Genomic DNA, 16,873 nt, shown 5'->3' with positions numbered 1-16,873 from the left:
AACAACAACAAGTTAGTTGTGTGTGCACCAGCGGGAACACAGTTTGGATTTGGAATCTTTCTTTTGTAACAACAATCCTGGAATTTGACCGCCACGTTCCATTAGCGCGCTTTGCTTCGTATCGTACGAAGTCCCGCTTTCCAGCTGCGCCGCAACACGCCCGGGCGGCACCGAGATGCCGCACAATCAAGAAGACGAGGACGCACATTTTGCCATTTTAATCTTTGTTGCTCCCACAGAGGACAGAGAAAGAGTTGATATTCGTGAGTATTGTGGTTTGTATGCGTTGCCGCTTCGAACGTGGCAAAGTAGCAAGCCACTCGTTCTTCTCTTATTTGTTATTTGCGAAATGTCAACGACTCGCTGCTGATCGCTTGGGCCGCATTGTGGTTTGTCCTATTTGAGGCGGCAGGGGGCGCCGCTACCCGAATGCGATGATCGCTGATGACATCACCCAGGAAGACTCCATGAAAGTTGTGTGCGCGGAAAGCCGTTTGAGCGTTTATTGTCCTTGATCGTCACCTTGAGGTCCTCGTACTAGTACACGCTTTTTTTCCTGACTGGTAAGACAATTCAGCACACGTAGAACTAGTAGCATTTTCTTCCCCACTACGTTCTGTCATTTCTGCACACTAATAGGACAATGTCGGCATACTAGTATGACACCTACATGTCGTACTACTAGTGACAACATTCTACTACTGTAGTGAGTTGCTTCACTAGGAGTACAAATAGCGCACATATGTCAAGTAGTGCACCATCTTGCCTCACTAGTACGTGGACCGCAAGATGGGTCTTGAGGATATCAAATAAATGCTCCTGACTTCACTTTTGAGCATTTATTTGAAATCCTTGAAAAAAGGCTACTAGTGCATGACATATGCCTACTAGTGTGACTAGTGCAGCACAGTAGTTTACTCGTAAGATTGAACTGCGTACTAGGAGGCCCAAAAACTCATTCTACTAGTCCACTGAATTTTCTCACTAGTACATGGGCCTTAAAATGATATGGAATAAATGCTCAAACGGCTTTCTAATGTCAACTAATTAACAGTTTTGCCTCTCTAGTCACAGAGTAGCAGTACTAGTATACCAAAGTTGGCCTACTAGTGTGCAGAAATGTCATTTAGTAGGAGAGCGAAAATTACTTGTACGACAGTCGCCCTATTAGTGTGCTCAATTGTGTTACTAGCAAGTCCAAAGAGTGTACTAGTACATGGAATAAATGATGTATTTTTTTTTTTTTTTTTTTGGTGCACTTAAAGGGACAGCGCGTCTTTTATTCCGTGTTGCATATTTCCCAAGCCGCGAAAACGAAGCGCTCGCACTAATAAAACGTCATCACAGTGCTCAATAAATAAGTTAACTTATTAAATATTCAACTTCCTTCCAGCAGAGTTCAAGTCGAGAGGATCCGCGCGCCGCCGCCGCCGTCTTCCTGTTGCATGCTGGGAAGCGCTCGGCTCAGCCGGCCGTTCTCACACGGGAAGAGGCGGAGGCGACGCGGGGAGAGTGCCGGGGAGGTCAACTAGTGGGTTCTGCTCGTCCGGGTGGGCGGGGGCAAGTACCGGTGGCTGAAAACACACACAGACGAACAACTTTCAAAAAACTACAACGACGTCAATTATACGTTTACGCATCGTCGGTGATGTCACAGTCTGCTTCGTGTGTAATTGGATATTTGATCATCAATTGTCGTCTCTTGCGTATGCATGCCATCTATACAACACAAACACAAACACACCATCCACACCAAATCTACACGCCATGTACACAACAGCAATGCGACAGTTACACAAACTCTGCAAACCACACAAAAGGACGACACGTCACCGACACAATCTCCACGTCACGTTAAGCATTTGCGCTTCCAACGTCAAAAGCGAATAAAAACAGTTGGGAGCCCAGTGTGAACTTCCTCCGGCCTACACTGACACCTGGCGGACGCTTTAGGCACTGCACGCGCCCACCTTCGCTGCTGCGAGACGCTCATAAATCATGGTGTCATGCATGCGTGCGTGCGCGTGCGCGCGCGCACGCTTGACAGGACATGCAAAGTGACGAGAGGATGACAGACGGAGGAAATGTGTCCTCGTGCACGCTCATGCACACGTGCACGCCCTCCACTGACAAATGTGCGTCAACTGTCGCGAATCATTCCTCGGTTTTCCCACATAAGTCCGAGTTTTGGTGGGGTTCGGGTTTGGACTGTTTTTTCTCCCTTTTAACTTTTGTCCCTGTTTTTGGTCGGTTTCTTACAGAAAAAAAAAAAAAAAAAAAAAAAAGAAGCGTGACACAGCCAGTCATTTCCCAGCATCGATGCGCGTTCATCTGAAGCATTTCGTAAGCTTTGTAAGAAGGTTTCGACGTACGCAAACGTCTTCTTACCAACTGAAGAAAATAACGAGTCTCCGGGTCTGCTCGGCAACACACAGGCAACATCTGCGTAACGCATCCTGTCTAAAGTCAGACTTTCAAAATGAAAGCGGGTCTTATTATACCGCTGTGCTTTGGTTTTGAAGGTCTAACTTTAGACACGGCGTTACGTCGATGTTGCCGAGCAGACCGGGAGGCTTGTTGTTGCCTCCAGATGAACGATATCGAAAGCAACGACTGCGTTGGGAATCGTTCGCTCATTCCCTCCTCCCTCATCACTTCCAGAGGATTTCTATAGAATGGACTACGTAGTTATTCTCAGCGAATTTGGTTCGTCGTGCAGGTGTCCCTAATGTTGTGACCGGCGAAGGGTGCGGAGAAGGTTGCAAACCGTACCAGGGCGTGTCGCTGAAGTACAGCACGAGTGTTTCCACTCCTGATGGAGGCCAAGTCGAAGGTGAGCAAGCAAAACACACAAAAAGAGAGAGAGAGGACAGAGCGGGGCGTTAGCGCCCCCTGAAGGTTTAGAGAGTGCGTCAGACCGGTGCAACCGCAGAAGCGGACAAGATGAGAAATGGTAGGAAAATTGACTGAGATGGAAGCAACAAGCGTGCCCGACGCCACTTTTTCATCTCGGTCCTGGCTAATGTAGACGCATTAATAAATTAAATTAACCTTCATGAGCTCATTCATATTTCAGACCTTTAATATTCTAGCAGCTTCGTGCCAGCAGAGATGCCATTTTAGCTCGGTTTTAAATGTTTTAAGCTGTTTTTTCCGCTGCGGCAAAAGACCATTGCAGATGTTTTCATCCAATTTTTTTTTGGGGGGGTTGGGGGGGTGGGGGGGGGTGGCCGGGGACTTGTTGAGCATTTTGCCTGCATCAGCCTTTTAAATAAGTCATTCAATTTACTTATATCAAATCAATTTTCCTCATTGAAATGTCATTGAAAAAACAACCACTATTTTGTGTGTGTGAGTATTTAACTCCTTTAACTGCCACGGACGTTTATATCCGTCAACTGGAATTCAACAGTTTACTGCCACCGACGTATAATGCGGACCCCCGCATGATTGCGGCTCCACACCTACCCGGGCAGAGGCGCTCACGGCGCCGAGAATTGCAAAAATCCCAAAAAGCTTTACAATTGCCAATAGATTCCACAAGATGGCAGCGAAGCACTACTTTGGCCTGTCTCATAGAAGCTCCTCCCCTCACTTCAACATAGTTCCTTGACTTTTAAATCAGGCTTGAGCTCAAAAACACTGAAATGGAAAGTTTTTCAGTGAATAACAGGAGAATGGCTTCTTAAAAAAAAAAAAAAACTGCCAAAAGGTGAATTTGCGAGTACGGAATCTACGGAGAAAACGCTGTATAATGCTGCTTCCGCCTCTGAAAATGCTTTGGCACGGGATGTGCATGTATGACACAGATCTGCCCCGAAAACCAGCCAATTTCACCGTGGCAAGAAATATGGTCTATAATTCTTCACACTTGGGATATTTTGACAAAAAACTGGGAAATTGTGGGGGAAAAAAACATAAAGCATCTTTGACGGTAGAAGCCACTCAGTCTGCACGTGTCGGACGGGTGAAGTAAGCGGTAAGTCGTACGAGGGGGTGCCACTCACTTTTCCGAGCGAGGTGGCAAGGGATGCTGGGTTTGGGCCTCCCCGCGTAAGGTCTGGAGCGTTGGTACTGCCAGGGCGGAGAGAGGAAGGCGGAGGGAGGGAAAGCCTGAGGGAGGCGGGCAAAGCAAAGGTAAAGGGGAAGAGGGGCCGGAGGGGGGGGCGCTCATGACCAATAGAGAAGAAGAACACTGTCCAAATTGTATGTTGCGGTCCCCAACCACTGAGCCGTGCCACGTTTGGCGCCAGGCTCAACATTTACGTTCACGGACTATCGAGAGTGTTTTATCGGCAACGATGGCAAACAAAACTAATGACACAAGTAAGCCCTTTTCGGGTGTCGATGTCGCATTACCCCAAGATGGGACCAAACAAAGCGCCCAGCGGCTTCCACGAATCACAACGACGACATTCCGCATAAGGATGAGTTGGACTTTGAATCATTTGTTTTGGTTTCTGCGCCAAACCATGAAAACGTTACTGGAAAAGGTTGGGGACCGAGATGCGGCGCCACTGCGGATGTTGCGTCTTATTCGGGGTGTGTGCGCGCTGATACCGTGCGCTCCCTCCAGGGCGTCTGCGAGGCGACACTCTCACCCGCGACCCGCGCCGCGTCGGTCCGCGTGTGCCGCGGCGTCTTTTGCTCCCCGTCTGTCGGGCAGCGACACCTGCCGGTCGCCGGGGCGACAGCCTGCACGAACACACACACACACACGCCATTTTTAAGCCACCGTTTGCCCCTTTTGTTTCCAACAAAACAAAACTAATGACAATGACAAGACATGTTGCTCCTTTCGCTCGCTCTCTGGGATCTGCTTTCTTTCTCCTGAGACCAAATAAGCTTTCCTTTTTTTCCAGCATTTACTTGCACCAACTTCCAAAGAAGTAACAGAAATCAATATTTGTTGTTGTGTTACAGATAATGCAAAAATATGTGCTTCCTTTTTTTTTTTTTTGGGGGGGTGCGAGGTGAAAATCTGAACTGACCAGCTGGAGGGTGAGCTGCGAGATGATCTGCTCTTTGCTCCTCAGATCCTCTTTGAGCTGCTGCACCTCCCGCAGGAGCGCCTCCACCTGCGCACACGCACAAAACAAGTTCGGGAGGAGCGCGACCAGCTCGCCGGAGTGTCCGAAAGGCGAGCCCACCTGTGAGCGGTGGCCATCTTCGGGACTCAGCGTGTCGGTGGTCAGAGTGTCGTCGTCCGTGTCGTCGTCCTAAACGAGTTTGGAGACAAGCGCGCGAGCGCAGCACGTTAGGAAGTGATCCGATTCCGCTTTGTTGGTGGCAAAATTATGGTTACAATAATGTGTCTTTATTCATCTATCCATGGCCAGCGACAGACATGACAATTCAAACCTCAAAATCCTAAATCAAAGAATTGCTTTGGCGCCATCTTGTGGCAGCTGGCAATTATAGCCAATTATAAACCTCTTTTGCGGGGTGTCAAGGACTTGCGGATTTGTCATTCGCTAACCGTAGATGACGTTTGGAGATTTTGCCATTTCAAGAAAAAGATTTGAAAGTATCGGATTAGAACGAGAGTGTCCAAAGACGGATGAATGAGGGTCTCCACCTGCAGAAACCTTCGCAGGACTTCCAGCTGAGACCGGAGGGCGCCCAAGTCTTCGGCCAGGTCCTCCACGTCCACGTCGGGGGTCCTGCGCAGGGGGCGGAGTCATAAGTCAATGGAAGACACTGACCTGGAGTCAGCTGAGATCCAAGTTAAAATATGTTTTTTTTCCCCATTCCCATTGACACCATTTTACCATTTTAATCCATGACGGCGCAATAGAAAAATATGATGTGAAATATGCTGTGTATATAATAGCAATAGAAGATCAAATAGCAACTTGAACGATGTTTGTTCATTCGAGCAAGATGGCGTCTCAGTTCAGCAGTCCCACGCAATGTCGACATTTTCGAGTCACCTATGAGGCGAGAGATCCGCAGCGAGGTCCGCGTCCACGCCGGCGTCGTCCCGCTCCTTTCCGAGATCGTAGCGTCCCGGCTCCCTGGGGGACGGCGGTCTCTCGTTACCGCGGCGACCAGAGCGGCCGCTCACTCCGGGCGAAAAAACCAAAAGGTAACCGACCTGTCGTCGCTGTGGACGTCCTGCGTCCCCCAGCAGAGCTGCCTCCGCCGCCACTCGGCCATGTGGGACGTCCCGCCGCCGTCTGCTGGGTGAGCCACACTCGCTTTTATTCACATCGCTCGTAAAGGAACCCAAATCATAACACGCTGCCGGCGACCACTTCCAAACGCTCCCAAATGTCTGCGGACGTTTTTTTACGACGCACCGGCGTTCAGTGAAACGTCGTCAGGAAAGTCGCCATCCAGCATGAGGTCGTCGTCATCCAAATCGCAAGAGTCCACGTTGGTGAGGGCGTCCTGGCAAGGAGAACGACGACGACGACGACGACAACAACAAAGAATCAGAACAACATTTTGCCGCAAACTTTTGCGCTCAAGGCTCACGTCGGACTTTTCGGACGCCTCATTTGTCGCGGAGATGCAAATAACAAATACAGTCCATAGTTCAAATGTGTATGGAAAATGCATACCACAAATCATGACAAATTGTTACCAATGTATTATTTATGAGTACGTTTATCATCATTCATTCATTTAATCATTTATTTCACTTTTTTTTATCGTAATCACTCATTTTTAAATGGTATTATTCATAATAACCAACTACTGTATTTAAAACATTAAAGCCTATATAAAGCAGTATATTTGAATACTAAAATAATTCATATTCATGTTTTGATTTCATAAATTATACTGAATTTGATTAGATTTAAGGAAATATATATAAAACATTGGAAACGTATATTGCTACACTATTGATAGTTTATCTTACTAACATTTTTTCATTGTAATATTCAAAATGAATGAATTTTAAAAAAAAGCTATTTTAGAAAACGTTCAAATGATTCACAATTGTTGACTTTAGAAACATTGCTCCATTTTATTATTCATAATAAACCAATTACCCAGTAAATAAAAAATGGTAACCTATGTATATGTCAAATTATTTTACACATAAATCCATTCAGCATTTCTAAATGTAAATGTAAAATGGTGTCACTTACTTTTGTTTATTTAAAGAAAAAAGAAGACAAAGAATATATTTGAATGATGCGGTTTTAGGGGGGGAAAAAGCGGAAATAATAGCAAGAAATATGACAAGATAAAGACTTGGACGATGAATTCTAATTCTAATGTCGAAAAAAGAAATGACACTCGGCATCTTACGCTGTCGGTGACGTCAGAACGGAAGGCGCCCAGGCCGCAGTCCACCGCCGCGCGCGGCACGACGGCGCCCCCCAGCGGCTCCAGACCCTCCTCGTCCCACATGTAGATGCCGCCGGAACCGCAGCTGTCCGAGGGGGACAAGTCCAGCGACGAGCCGCCCTGGGCCCGGCAGAAAAACAACGTGGCTCTCAACTAGTTTTCCACACGATTGAAGAGCGATTTGATGGCATTTAGTACCCGCTCGTGGCAGTCGGACGGGCTGGAGCCGCTGTGACGGCGCAATCGGGTCAGATGGTTCTGCCCGTCGTCACCTGACGGGGGGGGGGGAAACAAAAAAGTTCATTCATTGCCGTTCTTTGAAGTCTGCGGTGGAACGGTGGACGTCCGGTGAGCACATCTGCCTCACAGTTCTGAGGACCGGAGTTCAAATCCCGGCCCAAAAACACACGAGGTAGGTTCATTGAAGACTCTAAGTCGCCCGTAGGTGCGAATGTGAGTGCCAATGAAATGTGAGTGCGGACACGGAAAGATGGATGAATATGGAGAGGGATATACAGTAGATGAAGAGATTGAGAGAGAGAGAGAGAGATCAATAGATCGCTAATCTGTAGCGCCACACAATCCAGATTATTCGAAGGTAAAAATATGACAAAAATCAGCGGCGAGCGTACCGTTGGTCCAGTCCAAAGTCTCGTCCAGGAAGTGGAGTTCCGTCGCCACGGTAACGCCATTCCCCGCCCCCCGGCGGTCACAGAAGGCAGCGCCCGATCGGTCCGGGCCCGAGTCGTCTTCGCCGGTCTCGGCGAGGAGGAAAACGCCCGCGCCTCCGTTTCCTAGGAGACGAGAAGGCCCGTGAGGAGGGGCGGAGGGGCGGAGGGGCTTCGGTACCCTCCGACCGGCGCGGTCCTCACCCGGGTGGTCGAAGACGTCCAAGTACTCCCGACCGGCGCGGTTGCGGTCCACGGACGAGCCGGACGACAGGGACATGTCCTCCGGGGTCTCCCCCGGGACGGAAGGGTCGTCGTCCCGCTCCGGCGCCTCGGGGGAGCGCTCTGGAAAACGGACTTGAGTCTTTAGAAATCATTCATCGGCGCTTAAATATTATTTGTAATCTTTCCTCTTGTTTTGAAATGATATACTGAAATTTTACTGTCATGTCAAAAACATTTTGACCTGTTGCAAGCGGGTCAGAACATCTTTAAAGACAGGAGGACGAGGAGGTCCTGGCGGTCTCACCTGGACTGCTTCCCGCTGAGGTTTTGGGTCTCGCTCGGCTCACCTCCGCCGCTCCGGTCCGGGTTTGCTTGGCGAGCGACGGCCGCGATAGCTTATAGCTAACGCCGTTAGCCCCGGGGGCCGGCAGGAGGGACTTCTTCACCCCGCCCGGACCGCCGAGGGGCCCGGCTCGGACACAGGAAGTCCTGGACCGCTCGTGACCCGGCTCGGCGCTGAGGGAAGATGCGGGGGCGCCGGGGGACGCGCGTCTCCGGACCGCCAGGCCAAGTGGGCGGAACCCGTCGCCTTTGGCGAGCCGGGAGGGCGGCGCTGATCCGAGGTTGCCGGTGGAGCGCGAGCGGGCGGCTGGCGGCGAAGAACCGCATCCAGACCCGGGACTAGAACTCGAAGCGGGACCCGAGTGAGCGGACCACTGGGGCGGTCGCAGTTTAGATCCAGAAAGTCCATTAAGGTTCTGTTTGGACCCGGTTAGGCTCAACTTGGAAACAGGAAGTCTGTTTTTAGGGACAGGAAGTCCAGTTTTAGGGACAGGAAATTCAGTTTTACAAACAGGAAGCGACGTGTCCGCCGTTTTTGGGGCCACAGCGGACGCGTGCGGACGAGCGTTCCGGCGGGCGCCTTCGTTGCGATCGACTCGGCCGCCGCCATCCGTCACTTCGGCGTCTTTCCTCCATTTTGCGGAATATTCAGCGGGCGTGCGGACGCTTCCGATCCGTCTCGCCGGTCCGTTCGCGGCGCCGATGTCCCCCGCGGGCCCCGGGTGGTGGTAGAAGCCGTTGGGGAGGCGGGCGGCGGGGAAGGCGTGCGAAACGGCGGCGGCGGGCGTCAGGCTGGAGCTTTTGGACCACGAGGCGAACTTGGGCAACCTGGACACCGGGGTTGGCATGGCGGGGGCGGACATCTGACGACGACGGCGCCGCTCGGGAAGACGAGGAGCTGAGGGCCGAACAAAAGACGAGGATTAGATGTCGGCGCCGTTCATTATTCACGACTTCTCACCGCAGCGGGCGCGTCGCTACCGTGCACGCGTTTCCTGGCGTGCAGTTAACGCTCATTTGCCGCGGGGCATACGTTGAAAGTTGCCATAAAGCGAGATCGTAGTTTGACCCCTCCCACATCCTTAAATCAGCTTTCCTCAGTCAAGTCAATGGGAACGTTCAAATTTAAGTCGTTGAAAGGTTTATAACGTTGGTGCCAAAGTCAAGGCCCGGGGGCCAGATGCGGCCCACCGCATCATTTTATGCAACCCGCAACAGCAAATCATGTGCAACAACTTCCATGATTCTCGCTCAAATATGTCGCTAATATTTATACTTATCGTATTTATATTTATACTTTGTATTTTAACATAACGTATGATTTAAGAGAGTGGCACGGCGGCCGACTGGTTTGCACAGTTCCGAGGACCGGGGTTCGATCCCCGGCCCCGCCTGTGTGGAGTTTGCATGGTCTCCCCCGCGCCTGCGTGGCTTTTCTGCGGGCAGTCTCAATTTGAGTCAGGAAAAACCCTGACACCTGACCACACCCGGAGAAAATGTCCTTCTGCAATAGACAATCTTTAGCGGCACACAGACGCACAATAAAAAGGCCGCTGGTGTTAATCATGTAACAGACACACCCTGTAAATACTGTGTGAAATACACACACGCACGCACACACACACACACACGCACACACACACATGTATGGCCCGAGGTGGAGGCGAGGCCAAACGGCGCCGGTTTTGTTGCCGGAGGTTCTATTCGTTGATGATTCAGATTTTCAACGCTGCGCCTTTTGAAATTTTGCTTCAACGAAACAAAGACAAAAGAAAAGAAACACACTCGTGGCAAACTATAAATAAGAAGATTATCTTCAATACACAGCAGTATCACAAATATTTTTATTTTCCCGAAATATTTTTATGTCAGTATTGTTTACTCTAGTCGAAATATGATTTCCTGGCTTCCACACAATCAAAACAAAGTTTACCTGCGCTGGCACACGGAAAGTGTTCAGCAGAGCCGTCGACAAAGTAAAATCCACCCGAGCGGAATTTGATAAGTCGTCGATAAAAACAAACAAACAAACATTGAGCGGTTAGGTGCTGCGTTAGCGAACATCTGATGTGAAGTAGCGGGGAGGACCGACACGTGACCGCGGCGGCGGCGGCGTCGATAAATGGCGCTTTTATCAAAGCATCATGAGCTTCATGAGCTCCTCGGGGAGGAAGAGGAGTCATCTGATAGAAGGTGCAATTACGTAACCGCAATCCACATGCGAGCTTCCTCTCCCGTTCCTGATTACAAAAAAAAGCGAGAGCAACATGCTGACTCTCAACGTCCACTTCGGGGAGGATAACTGAGGTGGCATTGAGTCTCGGGAAAGAGCGAATGAGCGGCGACTGCGTTCGGGATCATCGATCGTTCCCCAATCCCGAGTCAATGGATTGGGAACTTCTCATTTAGCAGTTGTAGTTACTTCCTAAAAATCCCTCCGTCGTCATTTGAGACGAGAGAATGAGCGAATAATTCCCAACGCAGCGATGGAGCTCAGAATCATTCTTTCATTCCCAGCTCCCGAATACACGGTGGACCCCCGCTATTTTCATGGGGATGCGAAAATCCGCAGATAACTGACGGCCATTATAAGGCAATTCAAAAAATGTCTTCAATCAGTGGGGAGAAACTGCCAAAAAGCATTTTGGGGGTTGGTCCCCCTCCCCCCCCCCCAAAAAAAGGAAAACAATTTTAAAAGGGAAAAAAAAATTGCTGGAGAATCTGCGGGTGCTAAAGCGCAAGTCGGCGGGTGTCCACTGTACAGTGATTCGGGAGTAGCGAATCAGTGACCGATTCCGAACGCAGAGATTTTGATATTAGTGGACTCGAGTGCTGAAACGATGGATGGAATGCGGTATTGGGATTTCTAGAAGGCTATTTGGGAACACTACTCGGGCCAACGTTCTCCGTCAACGGCAGCTGGTGGCCCTTCTGTCATAAAATTCTAAACAAAATCAATCAATTATAATACCGTGATTTTACCCAACACAGCCTACGCCATTTTTATTTGCATCTTCATCGCTCTCCCTCTCTCCTCTTCCTCCGTGAGGTCATATGGTTCCTTCTCAGCGTGCATCATCAATGTCTTCATGCTCCATTTGTCCAGCCGGCCAGCTGAAAACAATCAAACGGTCGCCGGCGACGAGGACAAACCCATCGAGTCGGACTCGCTGTTCGATTGGAAGCGGCAAGAAAGGGGGAAGCGCGTGGAAGTCCGCGTTGGCAGGAAGCTCGGACGACGAGAGGTCGTACTACAGACAAAACAGGAAGTAGAGACGCTCACGTTTTTTTCCCCACTGTTGCCCTGACAACCAATACAAACGCGTGCACCTGTCCGCGTGAGCGAGCACCTTCGAACCTTCGCGCTACTGTACATCGGCTTTCCCGATAACACGAGCTCAAAGGTACGCTGATAAGTGGACGAAGTCATCCGGATGCGGTCGGCAGCGTCACGGCAAAACTTCTCCGTTGCCGTGGGAAGGTCTGAACCCCGCGAGCGCAAAGACGCTCCGTCTCCTCGCAGGCCCGCTTCGGACGCACTCGAGACACAGGTTCCGCCTGCCCCATCCGCTTCCGGTTTACACACACGTCTGATGAAACCGGTTCTGATCCAGAATCTGGCTTGCTTTGTTTGAATAATGTCAATTAATGTCAAGCGCAGCACAAGGAAATATTCTTCCTCTGCTTGTCACGTATTTCTTTGTATGACTAATACAGTACGTTTAGTCACAGTCCCATTTCAAGGCCTCAAACCACTTCGACTTTGTAAATACTTCAGTGGGATAACATTCTGAGTGACTCTAAATACCAAAAAAAATAGCACATTTTATGCGCTGTGCTCCATTGACGTTTTGGCCAATGTGAACATTTACAGTATAAACACGGCGGTTGAAACCAGTTGAGACCCAAAACGTACGTTTTTTCCCATTTCGAATAAGACATTGAACATAAACAACGATGGGTGTTGTCAAACATGACGCGCGGGCTTCCCATTCACAACTCCAATTTAAGGCCACAACTCTCATTGTTTATACACGCGTCAGCTGAATTTGAGTGGGATTATGTTAAACATAAACAATGTTAGCATTGCTACCACGAGGCTTTTATGATGTAATCGTGACTTTTGGGCAAGCATGACGCGAGCGCTCCCATTCAGAAGTCCCTTGGCTTTTTGGGGGCAAATTGAAGGCCCCATCTTTCAGTTTATCCACGTCGCTTGCAAACGCGCTCCTCCGAACAGAAAGCACATCAACAGCGTCACGGCGAAGCTTTTCTGGTCTTTTTGACGTGTTGTCTCTTCCCATTCCGGACTCCTGTCACCGTTTTGCCCAATTTAAGGCGACACCTCGACTTTACATGCACAGTACATTTTTGTCACGTGCGTGTGTATATATAAATGTGTGTGCGTACGTTCGCACACGAGCTCAAACGCGCCCATTCAGAACTCCATTGACTTTTGGGCCAATTTAAGGCCGCATCGCCGCTTGACCGCGTTGGGGGCGTCAAAAGGTCACATGTACCGTCTGCTCCTTGTCATGTATGTGCTACGTGTCAATCGGCTCGTATGGCAAACATCCTACGTGTGCAGCATGGCACCCCAAAGCACCGCGCGTTCGTACGAGACAGGCGGTGGACTCACCTGCGGTCAGCAAGGAGCATCTGGCGTGGAAATGCGGAAATGGCGTCGAGGGGGACGACGGGATCGTTGTCCTTCCTGGCCGGGAGAGACGCGACGAAGACGGCGGGCGGGCGGACGGGCGGGCGTCTGGCGTCGGCGAGAGCTGGACAAACCGGGTGAATTTCCAAACGGAGCCTGAGCCCGGGCTGGTTTCGTTCCGGCGAGGCGTGACGTCACATCGCCGCCGCCGAGCTGCTCTGCTGAATCATGTACGCGCGCACGCGAGCGCGCTCGCTCGCTCGCGCTTGTGCGCATGCCCGCTGCACAGCTGACGGTGACGTCACCCGAGCGGGCTTGCCCCGCCGGAAGTGAGTGCATTTCACGCGAAAAGCCGCACGCGAGCAGGAAATAGAAATAAAGTGACTTTGAGTCAGTTGCGGCGCTTCCCAAGACTTTTGTATCGTATTTGTAATACAGTATCGTAATAAGCCTCAGTGTCCATCCAAAACGAGGCTTTTTATTCCTCAAAACCTACATTTATATTATTGGAAGCCACACTAACGATATGCACAACTTGAACATTAACCATGTGCTTCAATATAGCAACATTCCAAAAATACAATGAACAATGTGCATACAAACTGTACATAATAGTTCAATCAAAAAAATGTGGACCCAAATGAAAGTTTCAAAATAAATGAAGAAGACAGATGAAATGCAAATACATTGTACTGAAAAGTGAAATACAACTGAACTGCGAAGCCAATGTGCTACACAGCCTCATAGCTGCCCAAGTCGTATTTCGGACATTTGGGCCATTTTCAAATGCTATTGTGATTGTAAACGACTCGCTATCAGGCACAACACAACACAAAGAGCTGTTTTAAATGTGGGACCCCCAACCCCTTCATGTATAAGCCTTTCAATTTCCACTTTTAAAAGGTTGGCTGTCCAGGAAGTCGGTTGCTGTTTGAAAATAAAGCGGATCAGTAAAGTCTCATGTCGTGAATGTCGCGAATGTGAGAGTGTTGGAATGAGGATACGCGCAAAAGACATCAAAGTGTTTATTTTTGGGGACCATCAAAAAAACATTCCGAAATGTTATTTGCATGAGATAATAAAGCAAACCTCAGGATTTGCATTTCGGATCGCTCGAATGGAAAGAATTGATTTGCTTCGCCTTAAGAAATGCCTTGACATGACGTTCAAAATGTCAAGTTGCAATAAATGACTTTTGCTATGACGTCAGAGCGAGTTTGACGCGCAAGCAACACTTTCGGAGGCGGCGATGTGACCTCGCTGGTCCCGGTGCTGTCATGCGCCGCTCTGTCCACTCGGGGGCAGCATCGAGGGTCATTGATGCGTCTCAAGTTGTGCAGCGAGTCAAACGAGCAATCGGGTGACCCGCGAGCGCATGTGACGCTCGACACGGGGGCGGGGGGGGGAGTGGGAGCGGGAGTGGGAGCGGTGGGGGTTGGGGAGGGGGGGGGGGGCAGCATCCGATCCGATCCGATGGCTCAGACTCGCGAGCGATGGCCACCGCGGACGAGCGCAGCCAGCAGCGGCCGCCGTCGCCGTCGCCGCCGCCGCCGCCGGTGACCGCGTCGGCGGGCGAGGACGCGGTGAGCGTGGGTCGCGCGCTCACCGGCTTGGTGCTGTGCGCCCTGATCGTGTCCACGCTGCTGGGCAACACGCTGGTGTGCGCCGCCGTGGTCAAGTTCCGCCACCTGCGCTCCAAAGTCACCAACTCGTTCGTCATCTCGCTGGCCGTGTCCGACCTGTTCGTGGCCGTGCTCGTCATGCCGTGGCGCGCCGTGTCGGAGGTGGCGGGCGCGTGGCTCTTCGGCCGCTTCTGCGACACGTGGGTGGCCTTCGACATCATGTGCTCCACGGCGTCCATCCTCAACCTGTGCATCATCAGCATGGACCGCTACTGGGCCATCTCCAGCCCCTTCCGCTACGAGCGCAAGATGACGCGCCGCTTCGCCTTGCTCATGATCGGCGTGGCGTGGACGCTGTCCATCCTCATCTCCTTCATCCCGGTGCAGCTCAACTGGCACCGGGACGCGGCGGCGGGGGCGGCGCGCGCCAACTCCGACTGCAACGCCAGCCTGAACCGGACCTACGCCATCGCGTCGTCCCTCATCAGCTTCTACATCCCCGTGCTCATCATGGTGGGCACGTACACGCGCATCTTCCGCATCGCGCAGACGCAAATCCGCCGCATCAGTTCGCTGGAGCGCGCGCCCGCGCAGGACGAGAGCGCGCTGAAGAGTTCCTTCAAGAGGGAGACCAAAGTGCTGAAGACGCTGTCCGTCATCATGGGCGTGTTCGTCTTCTGCTGGCTGCCCTTCTTCGTGCTCAACTGCGTGGTGCCCTTCTGCCAGGCGGCGGACTGCGTCAGCGACACCACCTTCAGCATCTTCGTGTGGTTCGGCTGGGCCAACTCGTCGCTCAATCCGGTCATCTACGCCTTCAACGCCGACTTCCGCAAGGCCTTCTCCACCATCCTGGGCTGCAACCGGCTGTGCTCCGCCTCGGCCGTGGAGGCCGTGGACTTCAGCGACCAGCTGGTGTCCTACCACCACGACACCACCGCGCCCAAGGAGGCCGCCGCCGCCGCCGCAGGGCCCCGGCGCCACCGCTTCGACCAAGTCTCGGTGGTGTCGGACGACTCTCGGACCCGCGCCGACCCGCCGCTGCCCGCCGTCCTGCGGAGCGAGGCGGACATCTCTCTGGACATGACGCCCTTCGGTGACCCCTACGCCGTCCCGGGTCACGTGCAGGACCCGTGACCCTTCCACGAGGGTTCTTTTAATAATCCCTTCGTCTCTCCGTTACGTTTTCCGATGAATCGGATTCAAAGAATCGATGTTTTTTCATTTCCGTCCCACGTGATTTCAAATTGACAGTGAAGAAAATGCACAAAAACTCTTTGATGAGGATTCACTTCCCGGTTTGGTACGTAATATCTGGCAGAAAATCGGCAAAAATGTCGATGATTGCGTTCCAAAGTACAAACGTTTGCAAATGTCTCATTTTGAAAAAAATCACATCAAATAACCAGTCGACAGAAATCGGAGAATATTCACTGTTGGGCGGCTGCAATTCTGAAGATTTGGACAATTTGAAGCGAAACACATTTTCTAAACAATTAATTGATTATCAAGATTGTTGCCGATTCATTTGTTTACTGTGGCGAGATCGAAATTTTTGCACCGATAATAACTTCGAAGTTCTCAGGAGAGTCGGGGTTGATGACCACCCTAACCCATTTCAATGCCCCCCCCCCTTCGGTTGGATGCTGGGGGCCGCTGCCCCGTCCCCCCCCCCTCCTTTGCACGCCACTGGTCGATTCATCAATTAACTGTTGCACCTTCCTACCAAATCCCTCCTTCCATTTCCTCAAGTGCTTATTAGCCCCTGTGAGCCTGAACATTAAATAATTGACAGAAAATGAAATTTCTGTCTCAGCGGTCCATCGAGATTCGAGTGACCCGACCTGCGAATTCCTCAAGATACGAGCCGTCGTTCGGACAACGAGCGCAAACGACAAACACGAGCGCCGCAATCAACTCGATTCAAATCACCTCACAATTAGCAGCAGTTTGGCCGATTGTGAACTTCCATCCATCCATTTTCTCGCACTTATCCGAGGTCGGTGGACTTGAGGCGGTCTTCGAAGTATTGTCCCCACCGGCACACGACGTCCCGAGTG

General features: G+C 51.0%; 2 protein-coding genes across 2 annotated transcripts; one reads left to right on the top strand and one right to left on the bottom strand.

The window, feature by feature from the left end:
* Nucleotides 1-203: 203 nt before the first annotated feature.
* Nucleotides 204-14,956, bottom strand: LOC133469644 (mucin-19-like). The gene is made up of 17 exons (XM_061756940.1): nt 14,679-14,956; nt 13,177-13,412; nt 8,500-9,435; nt 8,175-8,315; nt 7,935-8,096; nt 7,501-7,574; nt 7,264-7,422; nt 6,303-6,393; nt 6,098-6,182; nt 5,934-6,017; nt 5,579-5,663; nt 5,151-5,219; nt 4,992-5,078; nt 4,602-4,695; nt 4,008-4,113; nt 2,773-2,812; nt 204-1,574 (listed from the first exon to the last, which is right to left on the bottom strand). Exons 1-17 carry the CDS (start codon nt 14,954-14,956, stop codon nt 1,479-1,481), a joined length of 2,823 nt encoding a protein of 940 aa, XP_061612924.1. The 3' UTR covers nt 204-1,478.
* On the top strand, nt 14,693-16,276 carry LOC133469449 (D(5)-like dopamine receptor). The gene has a single exon (XM_061756563.1). It carries the CDS (start codon nt 14,955-14,957, stop codon nt 15,948-15,950), a length of 996 nt encoding a protein of 331 aa, XP_061612547.1. The 5' UTR covers nt 14,693-14,954; the 3' UTR covers nt 15,951-16,276.
* Nucleotides 16,277-16,873: the final 597 nt, after the last annotated feature.

Source organism: Phyllopteryx taeniolatus, chromosome 19, assembly GCF_024500385.1.
Source record: "Phyllopteryx taeniolatus isolate TA_2022b chromosome 19, UOR_Ptae_1.2, whole genome shotgun sequence".
In the NCBI taxonomy this organism is placed as follows: domain Eukaryota; kingdom Metazoa; phylum Chordata; class Actinopteri; order Syngnathiformes; family Syngnathidae; genus Phyllopteryx; species Phyllopteryx taeniolatus.
This window is presented reverse-complemented; position numbering and strand designations above follow the sequence as displayed.

Coding starts and splice junctions, on each gene's coding strand:
- LOC133469644 (XM_061756940.1), bottom strand. CDS start 14,956: ATGACGAGCACGGCCACGAACAGGTCGGACACGGCCAGCGAGATGACG. Junction 7,575..7,934: donor GACTTTGGACTGGACCAACG/GTACGCTCGCCG, acceptor CCCCCCCGTCAG/GTGACGACGGGCAGAACCAT. Junction 2,813..4,007: donor TTGCCACCTCGCTCGGAAAA/GTGAGTGGCACC, acceptor GGCCTCCATCAG/GAGTGGAAACACTCGTGCTG.
- LOC133469449 (XM_061756563.1), top strand. CDS start 14,955: ATGCCGTGGCGCGCCGTGTCGGAGGTGGCGGGCGCGTGGCTCTTCGGC.